The following is a 23,679-nucleotide window of genomic DNA, read 5'->3' as shown; positions in this document are numbered from 1 at the left end:
AATTGCAAGACATTGTTCAGTTGAGATCTAGATAAAACAAATTACCAAAAGTAAGACATTCTAATTATGAGTGTTAAATAGTACCATGCCTCAACATGATGCAGTAACATTTGTGATTTGAAAAGCAATGTACCATGCTTCAAAATTTCACAAACAATTATAAGTACAAAATCCTGCCCAAGATTCAACGCTATATCCACATATGGTTGCCACATTGATTGGCATATGGCATTGTTGAAATTGTTCCCATTTGTAACGAGAAACACATAAATTCCATCTCGCGAATGCCACTCTCCGTTACCATTCCGAAACAAGTGAATTAAACGCAGTCCAACATTCTTCCCAAATAATTTTACACGAAATCTGTGTCACACCCCACCACTGCCTCACAGCTGGCATTACCATGGAATGGATGGGGATGACGACAAATTGCTTCAAGCAATTGCATGGCCCTACAACAATGTGATGCTTCGAGAGAGAGGTGACATCGCGTGAGAGCGCCAATTTTAACATGAAGAAAGCTGCTCGGGCAATTACGAAGCAAACAATTCTGCCGTTTCGACGAAGAAAAATCAAAATAAGTCACTGCGGTGAACGAGTTGACAATTAACATAAAACAATTACTCCTCTTCTGCGTTGTTTCAGAAAATGGAAAGAAATTTGTCACGGTTTGATCCCCAAGAGCATTGTGATGATGTTTTGAAAAATGGTGACATATTCTTATTTTTCCTATAAATATTTTTTGCCATAGCGTTTGCTATAAGTGCATACGTAGCAAAGAATTCGAACTTGATCGCGCGGAACCAGAGAAAAGTTGAAAGTAGTAGGACTTGCGGTCGCTGCTGGTTGGTATTGCGCAGCAAGGCTAGACACAAGCAATGAAGTGCATCTGGTTGTCGACAAGGAGAAATATACACTTAGTGGTTGTTGTCCTAAATGTAAGTGGATGATTCATTAATTGCTTCTTCTTTGGAAGTTGATGCTTTCACTTACTCATATTTGATTGTTTCAGTTTAGTGCTTTACATGAAGCCGATTACATCCACTGGAGTTTATTGATTTTTGTCCTCTCAATTAAGTTTTGTTGGCAGATGTGTATGTAATTCAAAGCATATTCCATGGATTAGTTATTTTTTGTGAAACTTCACTAAATCACATCATCTTACAAATCCGAAAAGAAGTTGAGGATAATTCATGCGAAGATTATCTGCAAATTGTTTGTCGTGGAAGGTTGTAATCGAAGAAACTGATGCTTCTGAATGATCTTTGAATCCCTTTGATGGCTCTATTAGTGCAGTGATTGCGATGGTAGTGGTAATTTTAATATTACTTTATTACTTAGGCTGAACGTTGATTAATTTGTTCGAGTATAGCACTCTAATCGATTCGGCCTGGCAGAAAATCTGTCACTAGTAGGGCTCCTGAAGTTTTACTTCGGACAAGCTCGAATCCAAAACAAATGACTCTGGTTTCTATAGCCCCCCATCTATTTTTTTATTTTGAGCTTCTTTTCAAAATTCTTGAACATTTTACCACCCCATTAAGCTATCTTATGGTAATGTGAGCTGCTGGTCCAACCAATCAAGCCAATTGCGGATCAATCACACTCATCCATATTCTTTTCTCAAGACGTGCTTTCTGTTGTAGCTAACAGTATCGAAGTGTGTTTGTTTACCAGCGATGATTGCTAACGACTCAAATTTATAGCGTAATCCTTAGTGATTCCATTGAATCTCCAGAAATTCAAGGAATCTTCAAGCATACCGAAGGAACCTGATTCTGAAGGCAATCTATCAGGTGCGACAGAATGTTCCAGGTAGTCCGAATGGAATGTTCCAGGTATTTCAATCCTCCTGGATGTCGACGGAATGACCCCATGGAAATGTTCCAGGGATTTTAGTGAAAATCTTTAAGATATCCTCCATCCTCCAGGAATTTGAACGGGAATGTTCCAGAGAATCCGACGGAAATATTTCAGGGATTTCAATGAGAATCATCTAGAGGTTCCGTATAAAATTCTCCAGAAATTCGAAGGAGTACTAGAATTTGACGATAATTTTTAGAATGTTCCTGAAACTCCGTCGGAAAACCTCCAAAATTCCAACGAAAGTTCTGGAATTTCGTGAAATGTTCAGGATGTAGAGGAAAATCGTCGAGGATTCCGAAATCCGCAGGATCCTGAAACCAATCGTCGAGGAACTGAATTAATCCTCCAGATTCCGTAAAGAATGTTCGAAGGAATCTCCAGGGATGTTGAAGCAAAGTCGAGGATTCAAAGCAAATCTCTGAGGGATTCCAAAGCAAATCATCAAGGATTTCGAAAAAAAAAGTCGTCGAATGATTCGGAACCAATTCGTCGAAGGTGTCCAAACTAAATCTTCGATGAGTTCCGAAGCAAACTTCCGAAACGAATCGTCGAATGATTCCGAAGCAATTCAGGATTTCAAAGCAAATTATTGAGGTATTCGAGGCAAAACGTTGAGAGACTGAATTAAATATTGAAGGATTGAAGAAAATCGTCGAAGTATTCTGAAACAAATCGTCAAGAAATTGAAGCAAATCTCGAACGATTCCGAAACAAATCTTTGAACGACTCGGGGATTTCAAATTACGAGATTTTGCAAATTCTCTATGTATTATAAAAGGTATCCACAGATTCACAAAGGATATCTCGTTATATTTCATACGAAAGTTAGTGTTTGCGATTTGGGCACACCTGATACGAAGGCGGCGCACAACTACCATTCTGCGTCGCAGCATGCGGAAAAAAAATGACAGCTGCGTTGCTTCCGTATGAGTGGGGCCTGAAAGCGCACTTGAAACTTGATTCCGAAGAGTGACTCTATTAATTCTTCTGGATTCCGTGAAATACTTGAGATTCTGAAAGGAATTCGTAGAGATTCCAATGAGAATTTTCTGATTGTGATGAAATCCTTCGGATGCTGATTGGAATGGAGATTATCATGCTGATGCAAGTGGAACCCTGCTGGAAAATTGTTACTCCAGTCCGTGATGGTTAACTACATGTTCTTTGTCGCTGGCAAAGTATCACGATTGCTTGATTGATATTCTGGTGGCTCTCCGTTGGTGTTCATATCAAGTCAATTTCGATGCTTTCAAACTCGATATTGGCTTTTCATAAAACACCAAGTGAAATTTCACCGCCAATAGGATCTATCTCGAAATGAGAAACAAAACTCATTTCCTCCATTTCATTTGATAAGTGAATATGGAGATAACTCTTTTGTCTTCAAACTTTTCCAGTAGTTCATCATGCTATATGTTGAAAATTGATATCCAGCAAACTAACTTTTCAAATTCTAGGGGGCTATTTTTCCTACGGAGTGCTAGACCTCCCCTTATTCGAGCAATGAATACACTCTAACTTCCTGACTGAGTAAAGTGTTGTCTCTTTTCTTCCACGGAATTTAACTCTTTCGGTCAAAGCAGGATTACCTGTGAATAGTCCAGCTTTGACGGTTTTGAGTTAAATTTCGTGGATAGGACGGCATTCAACTTTATTTAGTTTATATATAAAAGATAACACTGAGCAAATAATTTGACGCCAAATGCACGGTTCGATGCCGCATCTCTCCATCCTCGAATGCGCCCAAGCTCGCCAAGTCGTTTTTACCTGTTCGGCCCACTCGCTGTGCCATCTCTTCCGGCTTATATCTCTGGATTCTGGGTTCGCCGTAGAGCGTGAGCCCGTGGTTCATTCTTCGCCGCAAACATATTGCTTCACAGGTTCTCAGGCGCCCTGTCACGCTCGAGTTCCGCCCATAAGCGGACTTTGTCTTCGATCTTCACCACCAGTCCAACTTTTGTTGCTTCGACATTTTGTGATGCCGTAAGAAAGATCTGGTCCGTTGTCGAGCGGCGTCAACAAGCCGGCTTAATAACTTCTCACGAGCTCATTCACTAATGGTGACAGACGAGAAGATGATTCGAATCATTTTGTAGGCGGATTAAGGATGGTGATCGCCTGAAGTTCTCACACCCAACTTTCTTGTAGAATGGACATATAACCCTTCCTTCCAATCCTCCGGTAGCTGTCCAGTTTCCCAAGTTCTGACTATCTGTTACTCCGTACTCGACCATTTAAATGTTCCTCGTAGTGCTGCTTCCACTTTTCGATCATGCGATCGTTCGTCCGACAAGATGCTCCCATCCTTATCCCTGCACATTTCCTGCTGCGTCACAAAGCTCGAGGGATGCGTGAGCATCTGATAGAGCTTGCTTTATTGAGAACGGCACAGTTGTTCCATCTCTCGCACTCCGCTTCTTCCAGGCGGCGTTTCTTCTCCTGAAAAGGCGGCGTTGCTGTCTCTTCTTCCGTCTAACGTTCCACGTTCGCCGGGTATTGCGCGACCGCCGCGCTGCGTCCTCTCTCCAGAATCTGTCTGCAGTATCTTGTCGAACCAATCATTCTGTCGACCTCGTCCACAATCGACGTTGTTCTCCGCTGCGTTGTAAAGGTTGTTTTATTGATTGCAGCAGTCCTCAAGAGGGGCCCATCGACCTCATCCCTTCCGGCCACGCTGTCTCGAGATGTGCGCGCGCAGGTTGCTTCAGTCACTCTAGGTTATACCGCGGCGGTGTAGCTACTGGAAATTGCTGATGACGGATAGTTTTGGGCACAGTTTAACTCCCAGATAGTGGTTGAGTGGATGTTAGCGTCACGAAATTCTGAAGTCGATAATGCCGGTATGCATCATCAATCAGAACATGGCGTTGTGATTCTGTTTGGTGGTGATCTCCAGGGTCAAGACCGTGCTGAAGGTGGCTTGGTTCGATTTCCGTCCGGTCTAGAAAATTTTCGTGGAAATTTTCTCGACTCTTGGCATAAAACAGCATCTTGTTAGCCTCATGAAACGAATTAAAAATGAAACTGCTTAGAAACCTCGGTTAAAACCGTGAAAGGCTTATGAACACTAGCTGAGGCGCAATGCCCCAGTGGAGGATGTAATGCCAACAAGAAGAAGAAGAAGTAGGAACAGTGAATCTGAGGTGCCATTGAAGCAGATGTTTTATGCAAAACTGGGAGGTGTTGAGAATCCACACCAGATTCAAACCAGTGGTATTGCGCATCCTGACTCCGAAACGAAAACCATGCAAACTGTCATACGAAAGAGCTGATGCGCAATGAGGCCCCAGGGCCGGAATGACTTGAAGACAGGAAACTTTGAGATGACATCCAGAAGCATCTAGCGTAACTGAGTTGAGTGCTAGTCCCCTAGAAGACGACAGATAATGCTCTGGAATGGTGCCCGTTTTGGGAGGTCGCAAGGATCCATCACGGATGAAATAGGTAATCTATGACACAGGTTCTGTATAGGCGTCTCAGTGTCGTAAGTACTGGCTGTGGGACTGCAAACGGTGCGATTCAGGGCACTGAAAGTTCTAAATAACATGATACTTGTCTTGTAGGTATTCGAAAACTGTGGCATTTGCTTGGTGATTGGGTAGAGCTTGACCTCGAAAAGCTTTCAATCTCAGCCACATAGTTTGTTATAATGTGTTCTAGAAAATGAATGCAAATTTGTTTGTTTAAGAATAGGTCATATATTCATTGAACTCAATCCATATTACGGCACTTTTCTTAGCAGCAACATTATATTTATTTGAAAATTTTCAACAATAAATTGCTGGGGAAATCAGGAGTGTTAAAAAATTAAAGGAAACTGAATCATAACTACTAATATACTTTCATAAGTGTTAATTTGTTAGTTGACGCACGTTACACGTCAAATTTATATACAGGAATGTATCGACAAAACATTTTGAATGCCAATAGCGCCACTAGCTAGTACTAATGCTTTTACTGATGTCATAGAACAAACGCAAATATATACTTTGGACGTTTCGATTGAAGGATCACCTTCTGGTATTGGAGAAGCGGCCATTTTTGTGTAAACAAATTGTTGTTAAACTGCAATCAAGTTTTTTTTCTAGATCGATGCAACCAAAGCCGGGACTCTTCTGTAACAAACTGTCACAAATTCCGGAGACTCAACTTCCCTCGTCCACTTACTGATTTATTTATTTATTTATTTAATTTATTGCTCAGCACCATAATCCAAATTTGAGTAAATTCAATATTCTCAATTTTGAGTTGAATAAGGTCTGCTTTGGGTAAACTGAACTCAGCGTTGGGTAAATTGTTTGTATGGGATTAAAGGCAAACTACCTAGTAGTGGAAATGCCATTTTACGCAAAATTAGTTTTTGGGTAAAAAGGTTTTAATGAAAACAACCCACATTTGGGTATCCATAGAGACCAAACCGAGAATTGAACTTGTCATCTCCAGATTGGCAATCATACGCCTTTGCTCGCAAGGCCAACTGGAAACCATCGTATGTCCCTATTATCTGCCTTTAAAAGCACAAAAGAGTGCAATAAAACGCGAAAAGTTACTTTGTTTAGACGTTTAACCCTTCCCTCGTTACTCATTAAACGCTTTAGTTTGATTATGTTTTTCAGGGAAGAGGCTGTATTAATTGAAGTGTAATTTAGTCCAGTATGTTAAAATTAAATTCTTTATTAATACAATTTTGTAGCACGCTAAGCTGTATAAAACAAAACAAAACGGAAGATTTGAAGTTTTGCTTAAAACAATATCTTATCTTACAGGATGCAGCAGTTTCAATCAATAAATAGCTGTCTCTTCTTTTATCATACGTAAAATAAATTAGTTCATCACTATATAATAAATATAGTTTGTAGGTCGATTGCCCCTGTCGACGTGAAAGGCAATAGTTTTTAAAAATCACATATGCTACGTAATGCCTATTACTATCAGCTATTGCTGGTTTCCGTTGGAAGTAGTATGACTCTGGCCAAGCTCATAGCGTGTCTGGGGTAGAGCAGATGTGCGTTTCCTTCGGGCGTCGAACAAATCGGAGCAGTAGTTCGAAACAACGATAGCCACCGTGGAACCCAGAACCGCTCCAGCTAGTACGTCCGACCAGTGATGTTTGTAATCGGAAATGCGACTCAAACACGTGTACCACGCCAACATTATGAGCAGGAACTGTAGAAAGTGCTTCAGCAGCTTCGATCCTCGCCAGTTCATCCTCGATTGGAGATAAATCTGTGAAACAGAACATTCGAAATGAAGCAGAGGTGGTGGTTTCAAAATGTAGTATCAGCTTACCGCACAATAGATGAGGGTGTACATCGAAAAACTGGAATGACCACTGGGAATGATAGGCGCATCTCTTTCAGCATACGAGGCGTGGAATTCGCACTGGTACAAGTGAAATCTACGATGTAACGATTGTGGTTTACCTGATCTCTACAGGTAGTTCCATCAGGCATCATTGGTTGGCAAACCTACAAATGAAATTGCTTGTTAAATTGGATTTTACATTCTTTATTGTTTTCTTTTCTCTGAAATGCGTAATTTGGAATCATTTGAGTGTTAGAAATGCTATACTATGCTTTAGCTAAATGACACCACATTCAGATTATGATATAATCATTAGCATTGTTGTGATACATTTTAGAAATGAGTATATCTCCGGCGCTGTTTATTTTTTAAAAATTATCTTGATTTTGGTTGTAATTGTTTGAATACTTCTCTGATATCAAAACTAAAAAAAAACCTTTGCGTGTTTAGAGGTGAGCCGGTTTTGGGCTGAAAACCTCTCAAATAAGGGCAAAAAAACCTTTGCGTGCAGAAATTTAATGGAGCAAAGTATTTGTGTCAATTCATTCTCTTATAATTTTTCTGATCAATCGCCAATACCTTCTTGTCTTTCAATGGCTCTGCATTTTCTCTTCACTTGTCATAAGACGAGTGTGTACAATCCCATTTATTTCCACCACTTAATTGTACCTTGACAGATACGTATTTCGACCTCAATAGTAAGATCGTCTTCAGTGTCTCGTACTTGACTCGACTAAGTCCGACTAAGTCGAGTAAAGTACGAGACACTAAGACGACCTTACAGTTGAGGTCGAAAAACGTATCTGTTAAGTGGTGGAAATAAATGGGATTCAAATGAAGGTGAATAACAAACAAATAACATAATAATAACAAATTTTGCTATGATATCAGATTTAGTCATTCTTATGTTATTCATAAATAACATAAAATAACATTCCAACAACAAATTTTGTTATAATAGTAAAATAAGTTATTTATATGTTATTGTAAGAAGGAGCAGAACAATAAATGAAGAACACATTTTGCAATCATAGCAAAGTTTGTTATTCATTTATCATTTGCATTTTCAACATACCAATAATAACTGATTTTGATATTTTCTTTTCTTCAAATATTTTGCTATTGGTTTGTTATTATAATAGCAAAATGAGTTATTTATGAGTAATTTGCTAGAGCAATGTCTGTTATTATTTTTGCTATTTTAGCAACTATATCAAACAAACTAATAGCAGATTTTGCTATTCAGTTATTCATAAATTAATAGTAAAATTTGATATTATTTTGTTGTTTTCTTCTACACGATGATACTTTTATGCCCAGGAAGTCGAGACAATTTCCAATCCGAAAATTGCCTAGACCGGCACCGGTATGAACCCAGCCACCCTCAGCATGGTATTGCTTTGTAGCCGCGCATCTTACTGAACGGCTAAGGAGGGCCCACATGTTATTTATGAATAACATAAGAATAAATAAATCTGATATCATAGCAAATTTTGTTATTATTATGTTATTTGTTTGTTATTCACCTCTACCCGGGTATATAGTCACATAGTTTGTGAAGTCGAATTTACAAAAAAAAATTGCGTCAAGCAGAAGTCGTATTAAATCATTGGCTGAAGAAACTGAGAGCAAATTGAACATTAGCCTTTGCTAAACGGTAAGTCTAGCCTAGCAGTAAGATGCGCGGCTATAAAGCAAAACCATGCTGAGGGTGACTGTGTTCGATTTCCGGTGCCGGTCTAGACAATTTTCGGTTTGGAAATTGTTTCAACTTCACTGGGCATAAAAGTATCATCGTGTTAGCCTCATAATATACAAATGCAAAAATGGTAACTTGGCTTAGAAACCTCGCGGTTAATAACTGTGGAAGTGCTGAATGCACACTAAGCAGGGAGGCGGCAATGTCCCAGTGGGGATGTAATGCCAATAAGAAGAAGAAGAAATTCGGCACTTTGTCTCATAGCCTCCATATTCATCCCATAAAAAACAAAGCAATGAATAGGAGTTTGAATTGTTTCTTGTTTTTGTGATTGTTTAGCAGTCAGCACGCATGTTAGCAAAAAAAAAATAGCGACAAGATTGGTGCTGTATTTCTTTGTTTGCGATAAGATGAATATGTTCAGTAAGATATAAAACGGAACAGCTCCCCTAGTTTAGATTTTCAATTGTATATTGCATTGAAACAAAACATCCAAACCGCTCAATTTAATTCAATAAAAAAGTTGATATACTACGAAATATTGTTTATGTTCCGCCTTCTATAAATCAATGAGATAAAATTTATGTCATATGTGTTTGTTTGTCTCCAATGTTTTGTAGCCCAACGTTGTCCTCCCGAGGAAATCTACTTACATCAAAGAAATGTGGTCGCAACCGACCGATGGTGTACTTCCCCACGTCGGTCAACAGCTGGCTACAGGCGGCTCCAAAACCGAACATTCCGATCGATTTGTATGCTTCCACGATCCAGTAGGGGATTTCGATGTTGTATACCTTCAGCGGCTGTGCATTCGATTTTTTCACGTGCGATCGGACCAGCTCTGTTCCAAGTATCTGCAGCGAAATGGATAGAAAGAGGGAACATGAGTTGGTTGAGTACGTTGAAATGCCCGAACAGTTGGTGTGGACCGGACCCCTCATTGCTAGTTGAGCTTATATCCAGTGTGTCTGAGAGGAAAGCGGAAATTCAATGATGAATGAGATTAATATGACATACCGCGATGTAACCAATTCTGAGTGTGTGGAGTTTGCGCGGAGGAAACCGTACGTAAAATGCAAGAGCAAGGGCGTGCATAATCTGCGACAGTTCACGCTGATTTTTTAATTGAATTGATCATATCGCATTATTTCTGCATTTTCCTCGGTACCAAGTTGGTGACATGTTTGTAATATTTCATTTCTTTAGATTTAGTCTCCTTTGAACATTTGTATTGTTTGCCTTGTTTATGACGATATTATACGCTTTGCTTTTCCTACACTAAGTGTATTTAAGGCTGTAGGACCACTCCAAAAAACGATCCTTTATAGCATGCTCGGAAATAAAACATAACATGATTAAAGAGCTTAGAGTCTTAGAGCTTTCTGATTGGTCGAAGGGCTGTTGACTAGGGCGGACAAAATGGTCGAGCCTGGTAAACTTTTAAACTATCTAAATTCAAAACCCATAACCCCTTGGAAAATCAACCGATCTCTTTGGTTCTGACAGCATTCAATAGGAAGATTTATCTAGAAAACTGGTTCAAAAGCATGTTTAGATCACCGGGTACCGGCGATATTCCGGAACATTTTAGGGTATTTTAAAAGTGCTTTTTTTCATTTATACCAATATCAAGCTTCATGGTTTTTGAAGACCATAGCATTCCAATTCGTTTACGAAATCTTTTACACTACATTTCTGAGCATGCTTTTCGAACGCTCCCAGAATCAAAGACATTGGTTGATATTTTATGGAATCTTGATCATTTGTATTTTGTTAAAATTTGGATAGTTCCTAGCTTTTTGTCCAGCCTCTATCGCAGTCGTAATTTTGAGAGGTTTTTTCATTCAAGATAACTTTTGTTTTGGAAATTCCGAAACAATCAAAACAGTCATAAAATCTGATCAGGCAGACTTGAATCATAAATTCAGGAACCCTTCCTATAAGTGTGAGCAAGGAAAAATTTCCAGCATTGATTATAATCTTAAGCGGTTGAGTGTTTGCATTCCGATCTTGATTTACAACGCTTGACAGTAATAAATTATGCCATACTTTCATATCCCTGTATACAAATAACGCTACGCAACGCCAGGCGTCACGGCACAGCTTTGTAGCCGTGGGTTACAATAGAGTGTGCTGCGCGCAGGAATGGTCCCATTGCTGCAAGAATTGGCTGTCTGATGGGCGTAGAAAAGTTAAGAATCATTACCTTTAGCTGGATAACAATAAACAACCTCGCATGCTCACCGCAAGCCAGGATCAACTGGCGACAACGAATGGTGCCCACATTTCACTTCGTTAATAAACTTCTCAAAACGAAAGATATACTCCGATGATGCACGCCTAATCCAATGATAAATTGTCTGAGTTTGTACAATGAGTTGATTATCAGCACCCGCCACATAGCCCACGCTTTCATGTGACAAAGCTCACTGGCTAAATCCGGGCAGAAGAACGTGAGTAATTTGTTTTTTTTCAACCAATGCACCATCGGCCGACCTATAGAGCAAATTCATGATGGTGAGTTTACAGAATCCTCTCGGGAAGGGTTAATGATATTCATAGGCACGTTTTATTCAAACAGTTCATTTCGCAACGAGGAATTGCGGTTGAAGTACCGTAACATGTTGCCGTAGGTTGTATCTTTCTTCATTTAAATTTTCTTTGAATTATTTTTATATATATATTATATAATATAGTTTTTAAAAAATAAACATTGAGGCTTTTGTGCCTTCATACGAGAAGTAAAGAATGAAAGCAAAGATGCTTGAATTATAAAAATCAGTTACATATTTTATTACTTTATTCGTAGTGTGTAGAAGCAATATACAAAGAATTCCACTGCTTGTCTGAATTATTGAAGAAATTATGACCGGACGCATACAATTCTCCGAGACCTATATTAGCTTAATGAATTCAATTAGACGCATGTCTGTAGCAGCGCAGCCTTATTATAAGCGTTGTTATTCTTAATTCCACTTTCTTCTCAATGAACTGGATAGCGCCGCTTCGACGCGTTGTCAGTCAAATGATAACCTTTTATTTTAGGACTTCCTTCCAAGTATAGACATACGGGCTCTTAAAATTACAAACAAAAGTTGAAAGTTAGAATGGGTTATCAAAGCAATAAAAATGACATTATTGTTTACATCTTCAATATTTTGCGCGGAACGTAAAAGCGCTTGGACATCTTATCTGGTAGCTTCATCATTCGTTGGATTATTCTCCGAAATTGACCTCGATTTCGATGTGTTGCTTTGCATACACTGTGTCGCGCATATAAAAAAATAGTTATAAAAATCCATACCCAGGCAGAAGCCATAAACAGAATAACAAAACATGATAGGTACTTGATTGATATAAGAAATAAAAGAACAGGCAACAATATCAAAAATTTGCACTGAAATATCATTCAAATAACAAGATATGCTATGGACAAGAACAACCTAATGGTACATGATATTGATTACTTCTTACAAATAGCATAACTTGATCACCTCATGATGTTTTAGAGCAAAATATTGGTATTGTCGTCTGATCTTTTATCAATCATGTCCATATTTTATTTTGCTATCTTATTAATATTTGATATCATTGAGTTATTTTCGTCTACTCGGATAATACCTTACCAGACTTGCTGCACCATTGATTTATTCCCCTTTGTTTTGTCAATATCCGAAATATCAAAAAGTACGCTCAATAAATAAATTAAAATAATTCACTTCAAAAAGTCACAAAACTGACGCCAAAAAATTGTCCGTACACTGAAGGCTTTTTAGAAAATTTGTCAAGTAAACAATGCTCTGTCATATGCGCTAAGGAGCTCATTTACAAATCACTGTACTTCGTGCTCCTGCCAACACACGGGTTTTTAAAGGAATTGACGCAGTCGGGAGATGCAGAATGCGACCAACAAAAAGTACTGCCGGTCAACTTAACGCACTCATTGAGGGAAGTCGTAGAAAATTGTAATGTTATTATTGACGAACTACCAAAAACTTCATCAAACGCATAGGCAACTGAAGTACTGTCAGAATTTCAATCGAATGAAAAATTCTTTTATAATGAACGAAATACATAAGTTGTTCAGAAAGCGTTAAAAGCGAAGAAATTTGGTAGAGATTATAATGTTTTTAGAGATGACCGAGATCTCGTATTAGGGCGACGATTGTCTGGCAAAGAACGCCTCACTCATCGCAATCTCCCCAAAACTTAATTCGGTGCTCATAGAGTCTACCAAATTCAATGAATTTGAGCATGTGTGGGTGAAAACGCATACTCATGGCGAAACTCACATTTTTGCAACAGTGTGCTTTCCTCCAGATCAAGCTTCTAATTTCATATTAAAATTTTATTTTTGAAAAAAAACTGCATGTTTAAATAGGTCTGAATTAAATTAATCATGTGAAAAATCAACAAAATTGTTATTTAAATTTTTTATTCAAAATGATTCACAATGATTTCTGTGTAAATAAGTCTCTATCGTCTTTATAGAAAAATGATGCATTTCACATAGCAATTAAGTATTCTGTATTTGTGCATCGGAACAATGATCCTTAAGGTTATGATTTCGAAAATATTCTCGATTAGAAAAATGCAAATTTTGACCACGTTAAACAAAAATTGTGGAGCTAATTGGCAACATATTTTACAAAATCAAGCTGACAGCAGATTTTTAATGCAATTTTATTAGACATTGTTCGGAGTAAATGACCACTCGTGAAGAAAGGTCGCAATTATAGCTCAAAATACCCGTTATGGTTCGACAAAAAAAAAATTGAAAAACTGAAAGCAAAAGGTTCACAAAATTTATAAACAATACACGAGTCAAGAAAATTTAGAAAACTATTTGAATATTGGCGATCAGCTTAGTTTAGCCATGTCTTCTGTTCTTAGTTTAATGGTAAAACCGAAAATAAAATCGAATCATGTCTAAAAAACTTTTTACCTATGCCAAAACCAAGTTAAAATCCAGAAATTTCCCATCGAAGATGAAATTTGTACTCTTTTTGCAACCTTTTTTCAAAAGAAATATACCGAATTTTCCGTTTTTCGTTTGATCGTTTTTTTCTAATTCGTTTATTTGAGGCTCGTTTGTTTTATATAAAACTCTACGGAGCCGAAAAACATATTAAATAACAAAGTTATTATACCATTACAATACATTTTTCGCGCTTTTTAAGAGCCGCGTACTTTGATTGTTCTCTCAGAAACACGTGACGTTACCGATTTTTTGGTCATCTGTTTATTTCTGCAAAGGACTTGCATCTTTGCGATGCTCTTTCTTTGGCATCAATTTCGAAACATTTGTTCTTCAGATCATCATAAAAACTTCCCTTTATGATTTCCGATTTCCAGCGATTATGGTATTGCTCTTTTCACGTCTATAAAGACACTTCGTATACCCGTGTAATAAGTGATCGAGGCCCAAATCCATCGGAAATTTTTCTCGCACTGAATACTCCACTGGGTATTGTCCGAGTACCGAAGAAAGATCCTCATCCGGTATTTCTCAGAAGATCAAACACCCATCAGTGTCCAACTGTTTTATAAAACCTGCTATCTCAGCCCATGTTTGTCGGGAAGCGGATAGCGGAAATCGGAATTGCACTGCATCTCTCGCAAGCATCATGCGAACAACGAACGAATTCACCCAAACTGGAGCACACAAAAGGCAAAAACTTCTGTTCGCACTCACTGTATCTATAATCACGCGTAGAAAACTTTTCGCTCTTCCGACTACAACGACGGCAAAATGCAAACTCGAAAATGATCGTAATTTTTCACATTTTCCTGACTATTTAAGCAGTGTTGGTGTTAATCAAATTTATGTAACTAAGATTTTGGCAGCTCCACAGAATTTGGATGTCTCAAAAGGATCCGGATCAGATGGAATTCCATCTATGTTCTTAAAAAAGTTGGCAAGCAAATTTACAACATCTTTATTTTGGTTATTCAAATTATCTTTAGCAACTAGTAGCTTTCCAAAAGAATGGAAGAAGCATTTCTAATAAAAAATACGATATTCGAAATTATCGTGGAATGGTCATTATTTCATGTATTCCAAAACTTTTTGAATCAATCATCAATAGAAGGTTGTTCAACCAAATAAATCAAAGAATTAGAGATGCACAAAACGGGTTCTTTACAGGACGATCAACTACTAGGGGAACAGGTGGTAAAATTAACATGTTAAGGACTAGCGTTGAATTCAATCATAAAACGAGGATAATTTGCTAGTTTTACCACTTGGCTCAGCAAATTAACTCATATTCTTATTGCACTGAACATTTTTTTCGCTAATAAACATTGTTTTATATAGTTTTTCATCGAAATAAAAAAAACATCGAAATTTCGTATGTACAAAAATAGTGCGGGTAAAATGAACACTGCCTGGTGGTAAAATGAGCATCGCTTCTAAAACCCTTTTGAAACATTTAATTTTCTTTTTTTAACTAGTGCACTGTATATTAGACTGATTCAAATTTTGATATTTTCGCTCCCCTGTGCTTAAACGATTACATTTGCTATTTTAACAATCATCCTAAATTTTTACCCAATTTGGTTGTAATTTGAGTGAGCACGCGCAATATGAAGTTCGTATGAAAATCAATATGAAAACAGTAACTTTTGGGCAAAATGCTCCACAATGCTTCCCAATAAGCTTCAAAAACGTATGAATACATCGGCTACATAGCAAATTTAGCAAGGAAGCAGCTCATCTTTGTTGCGAAACGATTTGATGCTTACAAGAAAAGTTATTAAGGAAACACTGAATCGTTGGAAATTCAATTTAACACGTAAAAGAATATCATCAATATCAATAATGAGTATTTTTCCATAGTAATTTTCATACAAACTTCAAATGACGTGTGCACAATCAAATTACATCCAAATCAGCTAAAAATTTAGGAGGTTTATTTAAATGGCAAATGCAATCGTTTAAGCATCGGGGTGCAAAAAAGTCAAAATTTGAATCACTCTACTGTATATATAACTAGTTAAGATTACGAGAGCCTTTTGAAAAATCTGGTATAACTTTTGAAAAGCTCTTAATTATCAATACAATAAAAAGATGAAAAAAGTTTTAAAATATCAGTTATTTTTAAATTAAATTTACATATTCAAAGTTTTATCTTGGTTATTCGATATGGTTCGTTTCTTGAACTTCCGCTTCACAATTGCACAACTTTTATCATAAATTTGTGAAAGTTTGATACAAGTGTTCATTTTACCCCCATACGTGCCTTGTGATAAATAACTATAGAGGAATAGTTGCAAAACAATAATTTTATTATTTACCGCTGCAACATCTTTGTGGAGGTTATCCTATTTGATATTGTGGTTAGAACAGGTTTGAATCAATGTTGTTATGAATTTATTAAGAATTAAAGCTTGCGGAAAAATGGGTAAAAATTACATCAGACCCTATTTTTACGGCCTCGTTTTATATTCTGGATAGTAATAGCTATTCGTTCGGTCTCAAAATCAAAATATTAGCTCAGGTACCTTATTTTATTTCGAGGAAAACGTGTGCATGATTAACATACACCTAAATAGAGTTTTAATATAAATATAGCCAACTGTTCATTTTACGACCTCTTCCCCTACCAATCTTTTAGAATTTGTAAATTACTCATTAAATGCTAGTCACGTTGAGGCGCTTTACACAGCATTTAATAGACTTGATATTCCTATGATGATTTTCAAGTTTAAGAAATGAGACTCCTTAAGTGGATTGAATCGCATTTAACTGACCGCCAACAAATAGTACGATTTGAAGGGACACAGTCGCTTTCAGTCAATGTAACATCTGGGGATCACCAAGGCTCGCATATAGGACCTTTTCTGTTCATATAGTTTGTAAACGATATTTCCCTTATTCTTAAGCATTTTAAAATCCTTATTTATGCGGATGATATGAAACTATTTATGGAAATCAAAATACTATTGACAATGACATCTATTTGAACGAAATATGCATATTTGATAACTGGTGTAACAAAAAACTTGCTACAACTTAATGTCAAGAAATGTAATTTGATCACTTTCAGTAGAAAACGGAGCACACCATCGATAACTGTAACTCTAGGAAATCAACCAGTAAAAAAAATGAGAGAGGGTTAGAGATTTGGGTGTAATCTTAGATGCTAAGCTAACCTTTGCTAACCACTACAACACCATTATTCATAGAGCAACAAATATGCTTAGTTTTATTTGAAGATTTAGACTTTCAAGATCCTTATATAATTAAAACTTTGTACGTTGCGTATATCAGATCAATTTTAGAATATTGTAGTATTGTATGGTCTCCGTATATGAAATCACATGAGGATCGAATAGAATCAATTCAAAAGCTTTTTCTTTTATATCAATTGAATTGAATCAATTGATTTAGCCATGCCTCGTATAAGCCTAAGACAATATTTTAGGAGTGTTAGTTACAATAGAACATAGTTATAAGTTTTTTAATGTAGTCTGCATTGTGTTTGACGAACTAAATAAATAAATAGAAAGGTTTATCAATAACTAGCATTTGTAGAGTTTTGTAGGAAAGCTTTATCAAGTGATTACAACTACTATAAAGTGATTAATACAACGGTCTACCAAGTTTGGATAGTTTTTAGCACCAAAGTGTTTGTTCTGAAGGAAAATGGCTGTTCCAGATAGAAAAAAATCCCGATAGTAAAACAAAAATTTATCAAGAATGGTGGCAAAATCTTGTGTCGTAATCGTCCGTACAGTATGTGATACATAACTGTCAGTTATGTTGACATCAGTTGAAACTGCTTCCGAGTCGAGCGACACTGACCAGCAACCGCATTCTTCTCCACGAAATTAGGCAAAATAATAAACGTAGTGCCTCTAAAGTGAGCGAACACCATGGTCAATCCGCAAACTATCCGGAACTATATCAAACATCATAGTCGTCGAAGGATACCGTGATTGCATTTCGAGGAAGAATATTATATCTGCCAAGAATATGAAGAAGCGACTATAGTATGCTGAAAAAGGCTGTGGCTGAGCCGCAAGAGTTTTATCAGAATGTCATATTCATGGACGAGAGAAAATTGAACCATTTCGGTACCGATGGACTGGTTAGCCAGTTTATTCGTTTAAATTATTTGCACATTTTGAAGGATAACTTAAAAGCAAGATCCAATTTTTACTTTGGCCAAAACAATTATCCAAAACATTCTTCCAATCTCTTCAAAGAGTGGCTGCTTTACAATCAGCTTAATCAACATTCCCACATTCTCCCCAATTCGCAGACTTCAACCCCATTAAAAGTCTGTGCGGTTCTTGTATCGAAAGCTCGAGATCATATTATACAAGGTTCTCCCCCCCCCCTTTTTAAAATGGTGGTAATGCATTTTATTCAATGCAAAAATATGCAAAAAGATCGAAAAAATGTGATCTATTCTCCTAAACAACATTTTTAACCTTTCTAATGTGGTTTTTTCAATATCTTTTATAATGCACGAGAAAGGCATCATCACTGCTAGGTGGGTTAATCTTTTTTATTTTGAATTCATCGCTAGAAAGACAAAACTTACATTGATTTTTTTCTTTCAACAACGAATGTGACGTTTGTTTTAATTAATCAAATATGTGTTATTAATGATTTTATATCCGAACCATCACTGCACGACAACTTTTTTTTGACACAGTGTATGTAGCGCAACGAATTTCCACTGGAAAGGCGGATCCACAAAAGGCATTCGCTGGCGAATAACGTCGATCTTCTTTTTTTTCGCTTTACTGGTTTTGCTTCCTTTGCTGAAACATTGCCGCTTAGAAACTTGATGGTTAAGCAAATATATTTTATTAATTGCATATTATTCGGCAACTCGGCATATACACAGCACATGTTTCGAAATGGACAAATTGATATGAAATTGGCGAAAAAGAATCCACGTGTCTTGGAGGGACTTATCCTTTAACCTCTCATTTTTCTTGATAGGCATGATAACCCCTACACAACAAGAACACTTAAAGGTCACGTTTGAAAGAAAAGAATCATCATCAGAATCCGAGTACCAACCTCCACCGATTGATTCACACTTTATACAAATCCGCCCAGCCCAGATATACAACAGTAAAGAACATGTGAAGATTGGACAAATCAAGCATCCGAAAGATATTCAATTTATTAAAAAGCATCTAAACCGCGGTGGAGGTTATACTCGGATTCTGAAGGTTTTTCCGCAAACGTGATCTTTAAGTGGTCTTGTTGTGTAAGGGTTACCAATGCCCATTTAGAGAGTAGGAGGTTGAGGGTCCGAGTCCCTCCAAGACACGTGGATTCTCTTTCGCACAGCCAAGATATTTAACAAAAAAAAAGTAATGTTCTCATAAGGGTACTTATATGGACTGGACACCCTAAGAAATCACAACCTAAACCACTCACGTGTAGCTTATACTTAACTGCCGTAATTTGGACAAGGAACGTAACCGCCATTTTACAACATGCATAAGCTCGGTTTTTCTGTTAAAGAGCTCGATGAGTAGTACTCGTTAACACCATTTTTGGAAAATGGCGTATACGTCACTTTTCCAGATTACGGCAGTTAAGCACTATGATGGCTTGAAGTGAATTAAGGATGGAAACATTGAATTTAAGATAATAAATTGTACGCCACCGCCGTCTAAAAATGAATCGGCACGCTACCTAATGAATATTGTCCACGCCACCGAATATATCTAGACCAACATTTGAATAGAGGGAACAGCCAAAATTTATTTCTTCTGTTCCTCGTCTACATATAAATAATAGGAATAAATTTTGGCTGTTACGTTCTTTTCAAATGTTGGTCTAGATATTTTACCACGCCGTTTGCTATGAAAAGGGTATTGTAAATTGATGGGTGTCATAAACATGTCAAGAAAAGACATTTTATGAGGGTGGGTCGTTTGGCTGGAAGTTGTTTGGCAGAACAAACCATCCAAATAAACAACTTACCTGGCAGAAATTCATTTGTCCAAAAACATCTCTTGGACATATGCATATTTGGCACACAACGCCATGAGTCATATGGCCAACGGGCTGAAAAATGTCATCATTCGACTCAACGGGGTCATGTGGTCGTAAATGTTTTTTACCGAATATTCTATATGCGTTAGTGAATGTGAAAAGTGATTCATGATGTTTACAGCGAGAGAGACAAGAAATGAGGAAGTGATATATAAGAAGTGAGAAACGCAAAATGGATAAGATGTCTCATTTCAGTTCCTCATTTCTTACTTCTCACTGAAGTTAGTAGTAAAGACGTTCCAATTCTTCAACCTATCGATATTTAATTCAAACAATAATCGAACTCAAAGTGTCGTAACATACCAGTTTGTTTTGTCGATTCCACCAAGAACACAATTAGGGTTGGGTGTACTAGTTGTGGCTAAAAGAACCAAAGCTGTCGCACTAGTGCTTTATATGCCAAATGGCCAACCAAATCACCGCAAACAAAGTTCACCGATAAAGGTCTTCATATGATACGATAACACCTTTGATTTCCTCCCAAACAAGTAAGAAAGCATACTTGTAAAAATTGATTTTGCGTACTTTTGACGGCTTTTGCACCAGTTGTATATTCAGTGGTCCCTATTTGGCCAGTCCCATAAGAAATGCAATGGATTTACCAAATAAGGAACCAAAATTAAGAATAGTGCCACAACTGGTGTATGCGTTCCTATTATGGATTAATCAATTTTGAGGATAATAACAAATTTTTATTGTGGTTTTCACAGCTGTACTAAGGAAAATGAAGTAAAATCTTTCATTGATATATAAAGTCCACCCACATGCCTTTTACTTATTTTTAAAAACAGTTGTTCTCATGTATATGACAATTGGTACACCGGATCCTTAAAGCAGATATAATTCATGAAAATTCAACAGAATTTCCCGTGGAAACTAAAAAAAATGCCGTCAAAATTCAGAAAAAAATACCGTGAAAATTAAAAAGAACTTTTAGTTGAAATTCAAATAAAATAAAAATTCCCAAATTAAACTTCAATAAAACTTAAATAAGACACTCAATAAAATATTTAGCAGAGTTGCAAAGCTAGATTATGAAGCACGAGTTCTATGCGTCAGAATTATTTTCAATGTCACTTTCAAGTTTAATTTATGACCAGATAAGCTTCCGTAACGGGCCATAGTTCCGAATCTCTTCCTGGGTAATTATGTGTTTCAGCACCTGCAAGATGTTCTCGATGTTACTGTTTCAACTGTATCACATCGGCCATATCGTCGTGAGCCTGCATTCGTCAGCTCAGATCCAGTACAGAGGGTTCATTATGAACTCATGCTCTTATGACCCGGTCGATGAATGTTATTCAATTAAATTATGATTCCATCTTCAACCTCTTTCATGGTGAACAAATTCACATCGATCCCAATGGATAAATAAATATGGTTTAGACGTGGGAATTCCACGGAGCACCGCATTTGCTATCATCTCTATTTGGATTTATTTAGCTAGTAGCAGCATGTTTGTTTTGACGGGATTATTTAAGCACAGCGCATACCAAATCAACTCATCCATGCGGTTCACAGACACTGGCCGGATTTTGGAAAGCACGCTTCAAAGCCGGCTCAAAAGGATTTACAGGTAATGTGTTGCAGAGGCACGGTCTTTATCGTAAAAAAATACAGCAAACAGCAAGCATAAATACATGTCGGGCGCGTTTCATCTTCTTCTTCGCTGTGCACGGGACCAGCCAGCAGTGGAACAAACTGCATCTCGCCGAAGGAATGCAATAAACGATTGTGCCACTATCGCCGGTCCCATTATTAAGGCCAGGAGTGTGATCACAGGGGATTGTGGACAATCAAGTGGAAGTGCGGGCTTCCGCTTTCGGTTGCAATCTATAAATCATCTGGGAGTACCGCGTCGAATCTGACGATAATCAAGCGTGCTCAACACGAGGAAGATGCAAGCTTGTATAAAGGATCTCGTGTATAGCGAAAATGTGCCATCTCTATAAAAGTGCTATATTAACCATATGGAAGAGAGCATTAAATTAAAAAGAATCAAAATTAAAGTGACAAAAAATTCAGACCGGAGTTTTTTTTTTATTATTTTGAAGATTCTTGGTACATCCGTAGATAGGCAATGAAATATGCTTCCAAGAACAGTTGGTGGTTTGTTTCCTTTGAGTAAAATAGGGGAAAATAGTATACAATGAACCAGTAGCAAAATCATCAGTTAACATGACAATTTCAATAAATCAAAACGCTTCACACGATCTAATACACCCAGGTTTTTTTTTACACGATTGGAATTTATATAACATTTCTCGGTTAACCCGAATTATCACAGCTTTTTAAATACCATTTGAATTTTCTTTGATTTTTTGAGAATTTTTTGTGGGGTTAACTCATTATTTTATATACGCTGAAGGTATTAAACGACTAAAACCAAGCCGTGTAAAAAAACCTGGGTGTACACAAAAAAATGTGTGCTTTACAAACCGTACGTAAGGGTAAGAGATAAGGAAATCAAAGTATTAATCTTTAAAACTTTTCGACGACAACCTGTTAGTATACTTATACATCACTATAACCTTTAAATGTTCCGTCTTCCTTTAATTCAAAATCATATATTTGATACAACATAAGAAAAAATACGTAATACTAAAACAAAATAAACCCAGCATTTGATATTAACTTTCCAGGACTCGCAGGCAGCATGGTCCAAACATGCACATTTTTTCCGAGCTTTTGTTTTAAACTTTGTCTTTTTTTTTATTTTCTCGATGTGTTATATACTTTTTACAACGTTGCGAGTCCCCAAAGGTTGAGAGCGATTAAGAAAAAGATTCTCTATGCTATCTAAAAATTGCAAAGTTGACTGGCACGACACACATAGTTTGAACTTTCGGTTGCCCCCATGGCCATCACACCCATTAATTCAGTTTTCGTTAGGACAACTCATCGGCTATTCTGCGACTTTTTGACCTGGAACTGTTAGCCACCCCAAGTGATTGTAGTCGCAGTCGCTCGCATCTTCCAGAGGCATCTCAAATACGGAAGTCACCGCACATACTTCTTTAATGAGTCGTGTTTATTTATTTTCAGCTTTCATTTGTTCTTCTTCGCTGATAAAAGTGACGTTAAAGCGTGAAGATGCCGATTAGTGGTGAAGAAAACTGTCGGAATACGAGAAAGTGCATCTCCTGGGAGGGGGATGGTTAGGGAAGCAGCTCGAAGCAGAAAACTCTTGGCTCGGCTTCATTGGCAAGAGCTGTCTGTCTGGCTCGTCTCAGCCTATGCAAGGTGGTCGCTTTACCGGCTGCTAAAGTGCGCTAAGCCGGCTGGGGATTTGTGCGGAAGGCCTCAATGCTTCTGTGGCAGAGATTCTCAACCACTATTCCGATGTAGTGCACGCCGTAAATTATCTTTTAATGACAGCTAATTCAATAGTTGAAACAAGTGGCTCATGTCTAGTCTAGCAAAGAAAGTAGTGCTGACAAAATTAATTTCATAAATTAGTAGGAAAAAGTATCGTCTTATGGGCAAGATGGCCAATTTCGATTTTGCTATCGCATGATTGACAAAGATAGGTACAGTAAACTCTCTGCAACTCGATATGGAATAATTGGTTGATATGAATAGTTGGCGATAAAGCGTACGTACTACGATCGCTGTCACTCGCAGTAGCTTCGCCCAGCTGGATATATCCCGACTAGAACAGCATAATAAAAATTGAACGCACTTTTAACATATTGTGATATTTATAACTTATTTTGATACAATTTTAGTTCTCAGTAGCCACATCTTCCAAATGTTGTAACAGGATTATATCATAATA

At 37.3% G+C, this 23,679-nt stretch overlaps 2 protein-coding genes across 2 annotated transcripts in view; both read right to left on the bottom strand.

Annotated features, from left to right (window-relative positions):
* LOC134211682 (putative phosphatidate phosphatase) overlaps nt 1-23,679 on the bottom strand; it is a 116,131-nt gene that overhangs the window by 61,748 nt on the left and 30,704 nt on the right. The gene's annotated exons all lie outside the window — the stretch shown is intronic.
* Nucleotides 6,613-9,979, bottom strand: LOC134211684 (putative phosphatidate phosphatase). The gene is given in 5 exon segments (XM_062688812.1): nt 6,613-7,092; nt 7,156-7,202; nt 7,205-7,334; nt 9,523-9,723; nt 9,887-9,979. Coding segments are annotated over 5 exon segments (747 nt in total). The 5' UTR covers nt 9,965-9,979; the 3' UTR covers nt 6,613-6,801.

The sequence above is a fragment of the Armigeres subalbatus genome, chromosome 2 (assembly GCF_024139115.2).
Source record: "Armigeres subalbatus isolate Guangzhou_Male chromosome 2, GZ_Asu_2, whole genome shotgun sequence".
Taxonomy (NCBI): Eukaryota; Metazoa; Arthropoda; class Insecta; order Diptera; family Culicidae; genus Armigeres; species Armigeres subalbatus.
This window is presented reverse-complemented; position numbering and strand designations above follow the sequence as displayed.